We start from the raw sequence: 14,573 nt of genomic DNA on the forward strand, positions 1-14,573 counted from the left end.
TATGGTTCAGCTTTAAAAGCAACTCTGTCGATCTCACATAAGGTCAGTGACTTGACTTATGCTCAACTACTAAAAAAATTGTATGTGATTACTTTGATTAATGGACACTGTTATTTCCCCCATTTCTGTTAAATATGTAAAATACAACAATTTTGCCAAAGCCTAAGGCGATTTCAGATAATGTGGTTCAGCGTCTCTCCTGTAGAAGAGTTCTGCTTATATTTATTGATTATATTTTTTAAAGATTATTGAAAACATTTACCCACATTTTTTAGCTGTCCGCTTTTAAGACTTGATACCCCCATAACTCTGGCAAAAAATAGCCAATCGTTTCACAACAATTTTTAGTAAAGCTCAGCTCAGTTTGCATATCAGTAAAGTTGTAGCAACTGCTACCTAAGCAATGTTTGTGTGAAATTGTACGGGCAAAGCTGAGCTATTCCCGAAATCTGCACTTGCCACATATTTGCGCTATGGGCGGTTAGTAGTTTGAGCATGTGTTAACCTACAAGTATAAGTTGTAGTTGCTCCCCACCCTCCGATAATACCACTCGACAGCCGCTATGTTTGGCCAAGTCAAACAATAGACAAAACAGCGGGCAAACAGCAAACAGCTGGCGATTTGCCATGCAACACTTTCGGTGGTTGTTTTTGTTTTTGTGTGTGTGTGTGTTTTTTTTTTGTTATTGTTTTGCTCTTGTTTTGACTGCTCACGCTATGCGCCTGCTTCGCTTTGGCGTTTACTTTGTGTAACAAGTTTGCATATGTGATTAGCAAACAGCACACAGCATGTATTAGTAAATATAATTATAACACACGGACACTCAAAACACAAATACAATACTTAAAAAAGAAAGATGGTGTAAAAAAAAAAATGGAATGTTGTTGCGAGTGGCGAAGAATGATGCAAGAAGTGCGCACCTCGAAATTCTACAATGAAACGAAAGACTGAGACGACAAACTTGACGCAATGAAACAAAAGATTTGGGCGCAAAGCGTGGGCAGCATTAACTTTAACGATGCACGCAAAAACAACGTATTTGTATTTTGTCATCAGATCGGCTTACATCAGCAACTTCCGTGGGCGCTCATACGGCCATACGGCCATCATAGAGTAGTCGAGAATCCATAGAGCAAACACAGACAAACAATATACAACAATAAGCAACAACAACAACATTTCAGCTGACTCACCTTTCTTTCTTTACCATTCTTCTGCCACTCTTGACATTGACCTTCGATGGCGCATGATTATTTTCTAATTAGCAGCTGCCTGAGGGGAGCTCAACTCAACTCATTGTGTCCACCTCTTTGGAGCAGACTGTGCTTGTCCTCTGGTAATATAAAGATCGCAACGATCGCTATCTCGGCTTTATTGTTCTCTTTTGATTTTTTACTGTGGCATTTGATTGCTTTTGTGGGTTCTGTCACCCCGTTGAAGTCCATTAAAAATCATAAGTAAATTAAATGAAATTATCTATTTATTTTCTGACAACAACATAAAAAATATCAAGAATTTGTGAAAACTGGGCGTGTTATGATGTCAACCAAGTCAGTTTTGCTTGGCCAAGCAGTAAAATATACTATATACATATATGTTCATAGTACTCATAAAACGGTGAGCACAGGTTGTAATTTAGGAACAATACTCATAACGTTGATTAGCCTGGGTGTGTTTGATCTACGAATTTGGGGGAGGAAGGGGTATGTAGATTGTTGGTGTTGTCACATATGGTTTTTGGAATAGATTTTCGATCTGAATTTTGAACTTAACTTGTGTTCTAAATTTGAAATGCACTTTTATACATTTATTTATTTTTTCATATTTTAATTATTAAATGTGGACTATAAAGAGTCCAGAATTTGTAAAAAAGTTTTTAAAAGATAAAGCATTAAAATTAAAGCTAAAAATTGAATTAAATAAAATGTGAATAATTAAATTAAAAATGAATATGATAAGTAAGTATTTAAACAATTTAAAATGAACATTGAAGTTACAAATAAAATCAAATAAAATTAAATGTAATTAATTATATTATAAATGATATAAAGTATGTAATAAATCATGACGGCAAATCATGTCTTAATTGATATTGTTTGTTAATTTATATTGTCTTCAGTCAAGATATGACAAAAAATTATTGTGACTGGAAAACTGTTTTACGTGCTTCTAAATCAGCCAACATAAACAACAGAACAGACGACCTTCAATCGAGAATAAGAAGAAGCAGCTGCAATAACCAACTTTTGCAAGTGGTCGACACAGAAACTTGATTAAAGTTGGGAAAACTTAAAGTTCAACTTGTTTCATCGCTGATATTGCTGCTGTTGCTTCTTCTTTTTTTTGCTGCTGCTGTTGTTGATTTCTTGTTGTTGCTGTTGTTGTTGTTGTTGTTGTTGTTATTGCACTTCTGAATGACTTTTCGCTATAGTGTCTTGACATTTCGCACAAACAAACCGAACGAAAGAAAAACACAATAAATAAGCCCGCAACTAAAAACACAAATGAAGAAAACGCTGGCGCTGCCTTTGTTTTGCAACTGATTGTTGCAGCAACATTGTGGCCATTGAAAATGCATGAATGGGAATGCGAAATTCGAATCCGAATTCAGGACGCATTATCGCTGCCATAATTAGGCGTAAAGCAAGTCAGTCAGCGTTTGTTCCAGAGCCAACCAATTACTTGCATGCCCAGCAACAAATTTCAGATACAAAATCTGCAGCGCAGCAGCAAGTTTGAAATTCTTCTTGAGCCGCACTAACGGTAAATGTCAAAATACCAGCATTGGCAGCACAGTGGTTTCAAAACAGTCGATTTTGCCCGTTAAATGTCAATCAATAATTATATTGATTTAAAAAACTTTATATCATTTTTATAATACTTATAATGTGTAAACTTGATTTATTTCAACTTTTATAATATTCAGTTTTTACCACTGTACAATCAAAGGCGTCGCTGTCGCTGTCCATTTTAGACGTTCGACATGCGACAAACTAAAAATGGTTTGAGTTTGGCTCATTGTTTGGATCTCGTTTTTTTTGCTGTGGGCCAAATGTCAAATGCTTTACAGGCAGTTTGAGAGGCACTTGACTAAAGGCCGCCGCGGCAAAGTTGAAACAAACCCAAAAAAAAAAACAAACCAATAAGCAGGCATTGAAAGGCATTGTTTGGGTGGCTCAATGGAAGCTAAAGGCGTATGTAGATATTTGAGGCCTATGTCAGTTCTATTTTAAGGCAAGCATAAAAGATTTAGCATCTGGTTTATTGCATAAATCAAATATCTGTAATCCTTGGTCTAGTTGCCCATAAGCCAAAATGTAAATATTATTCATGTTGGAAGGTTTCTTACACACATTATTATATTTACTATATCGTGTAATTTTTTAATAAATGCACTGCTGCTCAAAAATTCTTTACTTTGTCAGGCTTTTGCTCAAAATCGCTCATCTAAAATTCAAAAAGCATCTTGGCTCTCATTACAATAAATTCCAATGGATCAATACACTTAAGATATGTTGTAAAAAAATTTGCATTCTGTCTGACCAGAAAAAGAAATAGGCTAATATAAAATGATGTTCACGTTCATAATGGGTTTCCAATAGTGTGTCAAGCGTGCGGAGAATATTAAAAAATGAAATGAATTTACGTACCCAGGAGTAAAATGATGTCTGGCAAAATTAAAATACGCTTAAATAATACATATTCTGTATGTAGAACGATATAGTTTACAAGTTTATATACTTTATTCATATGTGTAAAATAAAGTGTATTCACTCTCGTGCGATCTGCAATGCTCACTTATGTAATGGAGGAATAGTGCAGAGTCAACGGCAGATAAGAATGAACGATTTGATCTACCTTCAGCGGATTAGAGTTAGCAGGCTGGAAATGTACACAGCAACTCTTGCCCAAGCGCTAAAGGCTACCCACAAATGTTATGATAAATGCTAAATAAAATTATTAAATAATTGCCCGACGCGGTTTGAACCACAACTCATAGCGCGAGACTGAGCAACAACTCAACGTTCAGCGCCAGCACAGAAATCATTAGACGTTTGCCTAATAGCCGAGTGTTCATTCTGGTTCTATATGCGTTTATGCCAAGCAGTTGAAAAGCAGTTGACAAGCAGTGCAGTTTTTTTTCATTTTTTATATGCATATTCTGCCAACAGATTTCATCAATTAATCAATTTTAAGTTATCGCCTATTCAGTTTCAGCCACACTCAGCACAAAACGAGTTCCACAACGCCATCTCCTCCCCGATCCGCAATTAATATATACACATATGTTCATACATATGTCGAAAACAAGGTGTGAAACTCAAAGTAACGTCAGTTTTGGTGCAACATCGAACCCCTCCCTGCCCCAAGCAAACGTAGGCGTTGCCCCCACTCGACTCTGGGCGCCTCGCGTCTGTCTGTCGACGGACTGCATAAATTCGCCTGATAAAATTTTCAACACTCTGCCTTTTTGTTTGAAATGTTGCGCCCGTATGATATTTCAATTTTCAATTACTGGCAATCGTTTTTTTTCTTGCTTTTGCGTTTTTAAAAATCAATTTTTTTGTTCGCTTATGGTTTAATGTTTCTATTTTTATTTTTTTTTTGGGCTAGACATTGTGGGTCACAGAGGGCGAATAGAGTGACGCATGCAAGATTGCAGCTGGAAGCTATTTTCGGTTTTTTGTTGTCAGCTTTGGGTGCCCACGCTTTTTATGAATAAGTGTGTGTATTGTATGCATTTTAATGTGTAATTATGTTAAGCCAGGAAATTACACTGTTGGCATAGGCAACAATTTTTAAACTTGCAAATGTTGACAGCTGGCATCGCGAAATATTGTTAATAAAAGCCTGAATTTTGTTACACATTTATTGTGTGCACAAGAAATGGGTCAACTGACATTTATATATGAATAGGAAATATCACTAAACAGCAAGTCGACTTGCCTATACTCTACAAATTGCTCAACTTGTACTTATTCATACTAAGTATTTTTCAATTTTAGTCTGGTTTGCCCCAATCCATGCATCAATTAATTATGCAATTAAAAAACATTAATATTCAATTCTATTTGTTCTTAATTTGTTGTATTTTTCCGTGTCGACCGATTATTATTATATATATAGAGTCTTGCAAAATAATATTAAGTTTTTATGCCATTTGCTGATATTAATTTATACCTTTCGAACATGTCATCTTTTGCTTTAAGGCCAAAGCAGCGCAAACACATCGGCAAAGCAGTGCTGGCCATATTCATATTTTAGTTATTCAAGAAAAATGCGCAAATCTTAAATCTGGCAGGCCGTGACAAATGTTTGCCCCAAGCGGTGTGGCTTTATTTATTTATTTATTACAATTTATTGACAATTAAGCACAATGATTTCGAATTTGAGCTAGTTTCATGGCTAACTGAAGCCCAACGGCAGCGCCGAAAGGTGTCAACAAAACGATAAAAAAATAATACAAAAAAATGTGAACAAGTGTTGAAATTGCAGCTGATGAGTTTTGATTAATTATTGCCTGCTGCGTGGTACACTATTAACTGGCGACCTTTGCTAATGCATTTCAGATACCTCCGGCTATTACTTCCCATCACAAAACCGCTTCGTGCCATCTTCCGGCTCTTTTCCCCGTCAGCAGCAATCGCTTAATGGCTTTCGAGGGAGCAACAGCAACAGCGGCTTCTCCGCAGCCCCTGGCTCCTACCAGGAACAGCTACTGTTCATAGCCAACGAGAACAGCAACAGCAACAACAAACAGACGCAAAGTGCAGCCAACTCTCCATATGGAACGCAGTTTGGGGGCAGTCCACCATTTGCGGTAAGTTTTCAAACTCTCAATTAACTCTAGACTAGCACAACTCCAAAAAATTCAAATTCAATGTTTTTGGCCAGTGCATTACATTTAAATTTTGCCAGACAAGGCAATCTGTGCAGACCATGCTGACTATGCTGACTATGCTGCCGGCAATAGGCAACTTGTTGTCTGTGTCTTAGTTGAAATTGAAATTGAGATTGGAATATGAGGCACAAGTCCGAGTCCGCATGCGAAACCAAGTCAGACTCTCGTGGCACGCAAAGCTGTAGCAATCAACGCCAAAAAACGAAATCAAATCAAATCAAAATTCATAAATTACAACACATGCCACATGCCACATGCCACACGTATATGAAATTTGATTAAGCCCACTTGCAAAAAAAGGCAAAGGCGAGAATTGCGAATTGCGGCTAGAAATGGGAGCGTGAAAAGTGTGTTTTTTCCAACTGCTAATTAACGTATTTAAATAACATGAAAAACAAGTTTATATTATGCAAACCAAATCTGCATAGATAATGGTCTAAACACACTTCCTGCATTTCTTAGATATAAATATGTATATAGATATTGCACTTGGAAATTAATGATTTAAAAATACTTCTCAAATACGCCAATATATATATATATAAACATGCGAAAGAAACTGTTTCCTGTAAGCTGCTGAAAAAAGTCTATGTATATATGTATATATATGTATATAGGATTGGATTAGTACACATTTCCTCAATGGGTTTCTGGCACTGAAAACGTTTCCATCTCATGCTCACGATAAGTGTGTTACAGTCCCGATCCAGGAAGCAAATCTCATAATTTTCAATTACAAAGGAGAATTCACAAAAAGTCGACCCACACACAACGATTGCGGCGCCCCACGTTTCTTCACTTCGTGGTGCTCGTGGTGCATCATCCTCGGCAGCGACGCACGCCTCACGCAATGCTTGAAAACGCAAATCGAATTACACACCAAACAATGAAATAAATACATGTACAACAGCAACCACTGCTGGCCACTACTGGTCAGAGCTGGCAGCATTTTCAAATCCCATTTTTTCCACTTACTTTCACTTTGCCCGAGGCAAACAAAAGGCGAACCAAAAACAGATGAAGAAAGAAAACAAACGTCTTCTGCATATCAAACAGCAATTGTCGGTTGTTTCTAATTGAAAAAACTGAATAATCATATCGATTATTAACAGTTTGCAATCCATGAGCACGCACTTAGCTGCACTCCCAGTTTGGCCCTAATTGAAACAGCATGTCAGGGCCTGAAGTGCGGAAGGGAAATTGGAATGGGAATGGGAATGCGAATGGGAATGGAAATGTGTTGGGGGAGTTACGTCGTTTACCAGTTGCTGCCTTGCTGTTTGTCAGCAGCCCAGCAAGAGGTCTTGGCCTCCATTGTTTTAACCTGGTCGACTGCTGTGGACTGCAGCAGTTCTTCGCACTTTCAACAGGCCTTTCGGCCGAGTCTGCAGTGCGTTAGCCAGTTTGGCTGGCATTGTTAGTTGGGCACTGATTTACCTATTGGCATTAACTTCATAATGATTGCGAGTGGTGCCAGTGGAAAACTCCTTTAAGTCTTCAGGACAGTTGCTGTTGGCTTAAGATCGACAAGTTTATAAATATACTACTGTATTAGCTCCATCTTCTTTATAAACACGGTCATGTAATAAATCATGTGAGCTTAAAATCCTACTACTATGAGGTAAAAATGTTGCTGTCAAAAGTCTGGAAACACTCAATGTGCTCAATGCTATAAAAAAGTACTAAGCTGCAAAAAGAGACTTTGATTAATATTCTTAGGTCATCATTCGTTATGCATAGATAATTTATTGACTTTTTTCAGTGCAAGAAATTAATTTGGATTTTCGCACAAAGCAATTTATTTATTATATTTTAAAGTCGGTAGAGAAATACAAAAAAAAAGAACAATAAAGTAAATAAAATTAAACTATTTTAATAACAATACTTAAAACATATGCTTATCATCTTTAAAATAAATAAATATATTAAATTCAAAATATTTCTGTCGTTATTTAATTGTAAAATTGGTAAAAATCAAGACAAACCAACCAAAATAACAAAATAAAAATTTATTAAATTCAACAATTAATTGTAGATGCAAATATTAGTAATTCTTATTTAGTTTAGATGCACATATGAAAACTTGGCTGATTCGTACTGCTATTTCAAATTTGTTAGACTTCAGTGAAAGCGACTGAAAAATATAATATAAAATGCAACAATACACTCTTTATACGAATAGCTACTATAAAAATAAGTATATGGATGATGCACATTACAAATGACTAGATTGGAGATTTATAAAGATGATTGCACTGTGCCATTGTCATTTTTTTGGTGGTTGCTCTGCTTGAAGTGAAAGCCAATGCCAAAAAGAAAATAATGCGTATGTTATGCATTCTGTCGCTTCTTACTTAAATGCCGTCTCTTTCCATTCATTGCGATCTATTCGAAGTGAGTGTGAGTGTTATGGCTTCCATATTGACAAACGGCTTAAGAGCTGCTGTTTAATAAGTTGACCGACGCTTTCTTCTTCATCATTCAACATAGAGGCTCGGCCACTCCACTACTCGTACATGGGTTGAAAAGCCGCCTCATTATGGCCACCAAGTCGGGGGTTATTGGACTCCCACCAGATTTGTCAGAGCGCAGTGAAATTGCTGGGAATTCACTCAGTTTTAATGCACTTGAAGGCATTGGCTTGCTCGTAGTTGCTGCTGCTAGTTGTGATTAATGACTGTTAATCAGACTAAGACTTGTGGGTAACTGAGCCGAATGCATTTCTCTCTAATTGTTGGGAGAAAATCTTTGAAACAAATTAATTGAATTGTTTTATTATTTTTTAGTTTTTTTTTTTTTTGGTACAGTATTCTCTGATGCGTAAATAACGACGCCGAGAAGCGGAAACAACAAAAAGAAAAAACTGCAAGGAAAATTCGCCTTTTAGCAGCAAAACTTGCGTTTTGTATGCAATTTGTTTAACAGAGCAAAACTACAGCGCAGCAAACAAGAAGCACTTTCAAAAAAACAAAATCCATAAACCAAACAAGCAACAAAATATAGAGAAACAAACAAACAAAAATACCTAACAGCAATAACAATAATAATGCATAATAACAAGTACTTGCTGCCAATAGGCAACTGACAGCGATTTCTGTAATTAGCGGCCAGTCGAATTTCGATAACTATATAACGACCTTGATATACTTCAATCAAGCACTTTTTGATAGATTTCCATTGTAGTTGTTGTTGTTATTGTTTTTGTTGCTTTCGATTTCGATTTCGATTTGGTTTCAATTCAATTGTTGTGTAGTTTCTAGAGCTCAAAAATCAAAAATCAAAAATCCTAAAGCGCTTTGGCATTGCATGCAACACGTGGAGTGAAGGCCCCTCCAAATGAGTATTTACGTGCCTCCACTACTCGGCCAGGTGCTAGGTGCTCGGTACTCTGTGCTGCCATTGGTAACCCTTACCTTGCCACCAACTGCATTATTTGGACATGCATCTGATCTTAAGTATTGGGTTGTCAACTTATCTTGATATCGGTTGAGCTCGACTTTTTGATTATTCCGTCACTTCAAAAGACACAAATATGAAATTCTGTTAGTCTGATTATGTCAGCTTTTAAGTTTGTTTCTGCTTCACAAATAGTATTTGGAAATTTCTTAGATTTTTACTCGATTTTTTTAATTTAAAGTTGTTTCAACAACTCGAATTCCAGCAGAAATACCATACCCCTTGTGAAGTTGGGGTTTTTTGTCGTAAGAGTTGGAAACACGTTTTCCTTCAATACTTCAGCTTTTCCAATCTGTCCTGTGAGAAACTCAATCTGCATTGATATGCCTTGAGGATTCGTTCTCATTTTCACTTGCTTAAATTGCTTTTTATTATAGCGGCCCAAAAGTCATTTGACTTGTTTGAGACTTGGTGTCTCTAACCAGCCGTCTATCCCAATATTTTATATTAAATATTGCTTAACTATTTAATAGGATTGCAGCATTTTTATTAAATTTAATAATTTAAAATTAAAAATTTACTTTAATTTATTTTTTCATGTTTATATTTGTCTGTGTCGAGTAACATTAGTCAGTATTAAATAAAATAAATAGCTTTACACAAAACACAAAATAGAAAGTGCATTTTCCCATGTTGTAGAAAACTTATTTTGAACATTTTCAGAAATATATTTTTAATGTATTTTGAAGAAAATGTATTCAAAGTTGATTATTTTATCAGAAAAATCGAGCCTGCATTTTGTTTTTAAGCTCAACTCATAATTTATCATTAATTTAATGTCAATAAATTATAGATTTTTGCTGTTGGCCATTCAACAAAATGCATAACTAATTAACTAAGTTGGCTTTAATAACAGCAACAAGCTAATTTTGGTTATTTGCCTTTTCTCTTTGTTTGCTTCCCACAGAAACCGAATCGCCAGACGGACTATTACGATATCTCGCCACGCCCCTTTGGTGTGCCCGTCAGTGGCGGAGTAGGAGGAGGAGTAGGAGGTGGCGCAACATCCCAGTCAGCGTCCGCAACTTCATCGAATGGATTTACACGCTCCAAGGCGATACGCAACGGCAGCGGCAGTGGAAGCGGTGGCAGCAACAGCTTGGGGAACAGCCTGAACGGCTTCCAGCCACAGACGCAGCGCGTCAATGTGCCACACCAACAGACGCAGTTTCTGGCGCACTTCAATGAGGTACGGAAATAGTATGTGATGGCAATTGTGATATCGTTCATCAGCTGCCACCGGCAAGCGGGAGAGTTGCAGATACAGATACAAATAGTCAAACAGATACAAATACAGATAGTGGTGGGGCGCCCAAAAAGTAAAAGCAACAGCAAAGGAATAGAAATAACAACAAGCCAAGCTCTTTGGCATTGCATAACATTTAACAAAACAATTGGCCATGCTCTGATTTAGCCCCTCTCACTCTCCCAGTCTCCCCCTCTCTCTCTGTGTCTCACCTACGTGACTCTAAATTGTAACGGCCAATGTTTTACCAGCAGCCAATTCAACCCAATCCCAGAACCAGTTGCAAGCCACATATTTCTTTTCAGCCAAAAACAACCACAAACAACTGAAAAAAAAAAAAATATATATATTTATATATATATATATATATAAATGTATATCAAATGAAATCATTTTTACCTTTCACCAGATCACAATTCATAAATAAAATTGAGTTCGCAGACAAATTGGAGCAGTTTGTTTATCTATCTAAATTGATGGCGGCAATATTTTAACAACCTAAAAATTATTGCAGCATTATGTAATTTCTTTCAAATTTATTTAACATATATTTTTAGGATTTGTTTGTCTAGTTTGTCTAATATTTACTTTAACGTAAATATAAATAATATTGATTGAAATGTCCGACACGTTGCAGAGTGGTTTTCTCTTGGGGGCACTTATCTCACATTGTTTTGCTGCTCATCGCCTCTCAATCTCTCTCTTTCTTTCTCTCTCTCTGTTTCGCCTCCCACTCTAACGCATGGCATCCAAATCATTTGGTTTTCAAATTTTATTTGAAGTTAATTGCCGCAATTTGTTGCTTAATTTGAGCGAAAGTGTTCCCATAATAAATCACGGCTTAGCCATATAAATCTACTTACGACCCACATTGACATTAAGTTCAATTTAAGCATGTGGGCACTTACTACTATTACTATATATCTGTTAAAAATCAGTCATAAAGGTGATATTCACTATTTCATTTTAGAATTTTAAAAGTGATATATTTCATATATAATTTAAACAACACAAAATTAGTTAGTAAATGGTTGAGTAAGTTTTCTCAAGCATTTCAAAGATCAAGCAATAATAAATTCATTTCGATAATTTAAAAGAGTTGCTAAATTATATAACAAATTTCAATAGAAAATATAATTTATTAAGTCTAAAAAATAGCTAAAATATAAAAATGATAGCCTAGCTTTTCTTAATACTCAAAACAAATTTTTCAAAACCATTCTTTTTAATCGAGGACTGTTTTTAGTCCACATTAAATAAATAATAAATATATATAATATAATATATAAATAATCTATGAAGACAAAGTTAACTACCAGTAAACTTCAAATAGGCATGATTTACCTTGGCTAACAACTTACAAAGAGCAGTCACATCTTTGTAACAGCATCGCAAACTACTCTCTCAAGAAGCTGCAACCTTTGGCACCTTCTTTAGCTACACAAGACCCAGATTGCTGTTGCAAGTGGGGGCTTCACAGCAATCTGCAATGACCCAAATATCAGCATGCAACACTCAATCTTGCGGCTTTCAATAGCTGAGCACGCTGCTTCTGCGTCACGTTTGCAACCTGTGCACATCACCTGGCAGAGTCAGCGGCAATCCAACGGTATATATATATATATTTATATACATATATTATATATATATTCAAGCGTTCGAGTTGGAATCGCAGAGCAGTTGCCTTCACATAAAAATTAAATAAACACAAGACACAATAAAAAGAGCTGCCAAAATGGAACGGTTGTCTTCGAAATTTGCACAAAACGCTTTAGACAAATTTGAGAATCGCTTCAGTTAGTGAATGAATATGAGGCAGTCAAGCAGGTGTAGGGGCGGGGGGTGTGGCATAAGGGAGAGGAGCCACAGCTGAGAAGATTTCGCACGCAAAACAATTGACAGGCGAACCGCAGCGATTGCGATTTTGTAAATATATATATAGATATATATATATATATATGTGTGTGTGTGTGTGTATGTGTGGATTGTGTGTAGGGGGGTCTTACTATGTTGAAACTGTAACAGTTTCCCATGACGACGATAACATGTGACCACAAAATCCAATGCTGTGAATGGGGCGCAGCAGAGCCAACCGTCGGTTGGCGGTTGGCAATAGCCACAACCATAATAACTGTAGCTAAGTAGATATATGGTTAACCCCCTGATTACAGCCTATTAATACAGTTCAACTGCCCCAATTCGAGTTGGCTCAAGTCGATTTATCTGCAAATCGAACCCAATTGAGCCGCAATTTACATTTACAGATCAAACTCAAACTCGACTTATGAAAAGCTCTCTTTAATTTAAATTTGTTATTCGAAATTGATACAGAAAATGATTAACAAATTGAATTTACCATAATTCGATAATTTCATGATGATATCATTGACTTTATTTTAATCTTGCTTCGTATGAAAGTAGGCCTCGTCTTGTATAGCTTTCTGACGTTATGTGGATAACTAAGAGATTAAAAAGCAGTTCCACTTTACAAGACGAAGCCTTCGTTTTCCTTATAAGCAGTTCTCACTGGCAAGTTTGTATTCAGAGCCATTTTCAGCGTTGCCAGTTAGAGTCAATATGTATTCCCCTTGTAGTTACTTCTCTTTTTCTGTGAAAGACAACAGGGAATATACCTTTTAAGGTATAATAAATACTACTAATCAACGTGCCTCTGATCATTTTGTATATTTCATATTATTATATTTAAATGTTTAATTGTCCTCCCTCTCTCTCTCTCTCTCAATCTCTCTCTGTGTCTCTATTAATCTCTCCCACATCTACTTCTCTTTGATGCAGAACGACAAGCGATTGACTTCGAGCAACGCTGGACTGCGACCCTTCGGCAATGGGGGCGGCTTCTCACCGAGTGCGCATCGTACCCGCACTCAAGCACCGCCTGCGTTAGCCGCAGAGGCCGATGCCCCGCCCCAATCGGCGGCGACACCGTATCGTTTACGCAATCGCTTTCACCCTTCAACGTCGGCCGCTTCGTCCTCGACCCCAACATCGACCACAACTGGCAGCAGTGCAGAGGTGAGCAGCAAGCGTTATAATCGGTTTGGCAGTAATCGTGGTGCTGCGAAAACCACCAGCACCACAAGCAGCAACAGCGCAAGCTCAACCACACAGAATACCCCAGCGGAGCGTCCGAGCTTTGGACGCAAGCCCAATCCACGACGTCCTGTGTTCATTAGTCGGGAGATCAATGAGCCAGTGAGTGTTGTTAGCAAGCGTCCCTTCAACTATAACAGTGCCAGGCTGAAGCTACCACGTCCCACATCCATCACTACCAGCACCACAGAGGGTGTGGATCTGAAGGAAAGTGATGAGCAATACGAGCAGGAGTCGCAAGAACAAGAGCCAGACCACCAACAGCAACAGGAGCATGAGCAAGAGCAGGAGCAGACTCACAGTGGAGAACATGAGGAGTCATCGAGTTTGGAGAAATTGCCGTTGCAGGAGGAGACAATTACGCCGATTGCTGTCACCAAAACGGAGCTCAACAACAGTCAGGAGCACACTTCGATTCCAGATGCATCCGATGATGATCAGGTAGTGGAAACGACAAGCAATGAGGACTTGGACAAGTCCAACACTAGTAGCAGTACCAGCAGCACCGAGGAGAGCCAAACTGATTCCTCGGAGGTACATGAATTCAATGAGGAGACCACGCTACCAAATACCGGGCACGAATACGAATACGTTGAGGAGGAGGAGAAGGCGACCACAGCGATATCCAAAGACAAAGACTCGACGGAGGAGGAGCAAACGGAACTGGATGCCATCACCACCACTGAGCAGCCAGCTGTTGAACCTGTTAGCACCACAACTCCTAGCAACACAGAAGCCAAACCAGCGGTGCCGGAAACTCAAAAGGAGGACTCCGTCAAGCAAGAGGACGAGTCCGAGTACGATGACGAGGAAGGTGAAGGTGAAGAAGGTGAGAAAATCTATTCAAAATAGTGCAA

The 14,573-nt window shown here is 37.7% G+C and overlaps 1 protein-coding gene across 1 annotated transcript in view; it reads left to right on the forward strand.

The window, feature by feature from the left end:
* LOC6559797 (serine-rich adhesin for platelets) overlaps positions 1-14,573 on the forward strand; it is a 45,888-nt gene that overhangs the window by 27,367 nt on the left and 3,948 nt on the right. The window contains exons 2-4 of the mRNA XM_032734183.2: positions 5,572-5,822; positions 10,267-10,548; positions 13,402-14,545. Coding sequence (XP_032590074.1) covers positions 5,572-5,822; positions 10,267-10,548; positions 13,402-14,545 — 1,677 coding nt within the window. The remainder of the gene's footprint in view (positions 1-5,571; positions 5,823-10,266; positions 10,549-13,401; positions 14,546-14,573) is intronic.

The sequence above is a fragment of the Drosophila grimshawi genome, unplaced genomic scaffold (assembly GCF_018153295.1).
Source record: "Drosophila grimshawi isolate 15287-2541.00 unplaced genomic scaffold, ASM1815329v1 contig_1369, whole genome shotgun sequence".
Taxonomy (NCBI): domain Eukaryota; kingdom Metazoa; phylum Arthropoda; class Insecta; order Diptera; family Drosophilidae; genus Drosophila; species Drosophila grimshawi.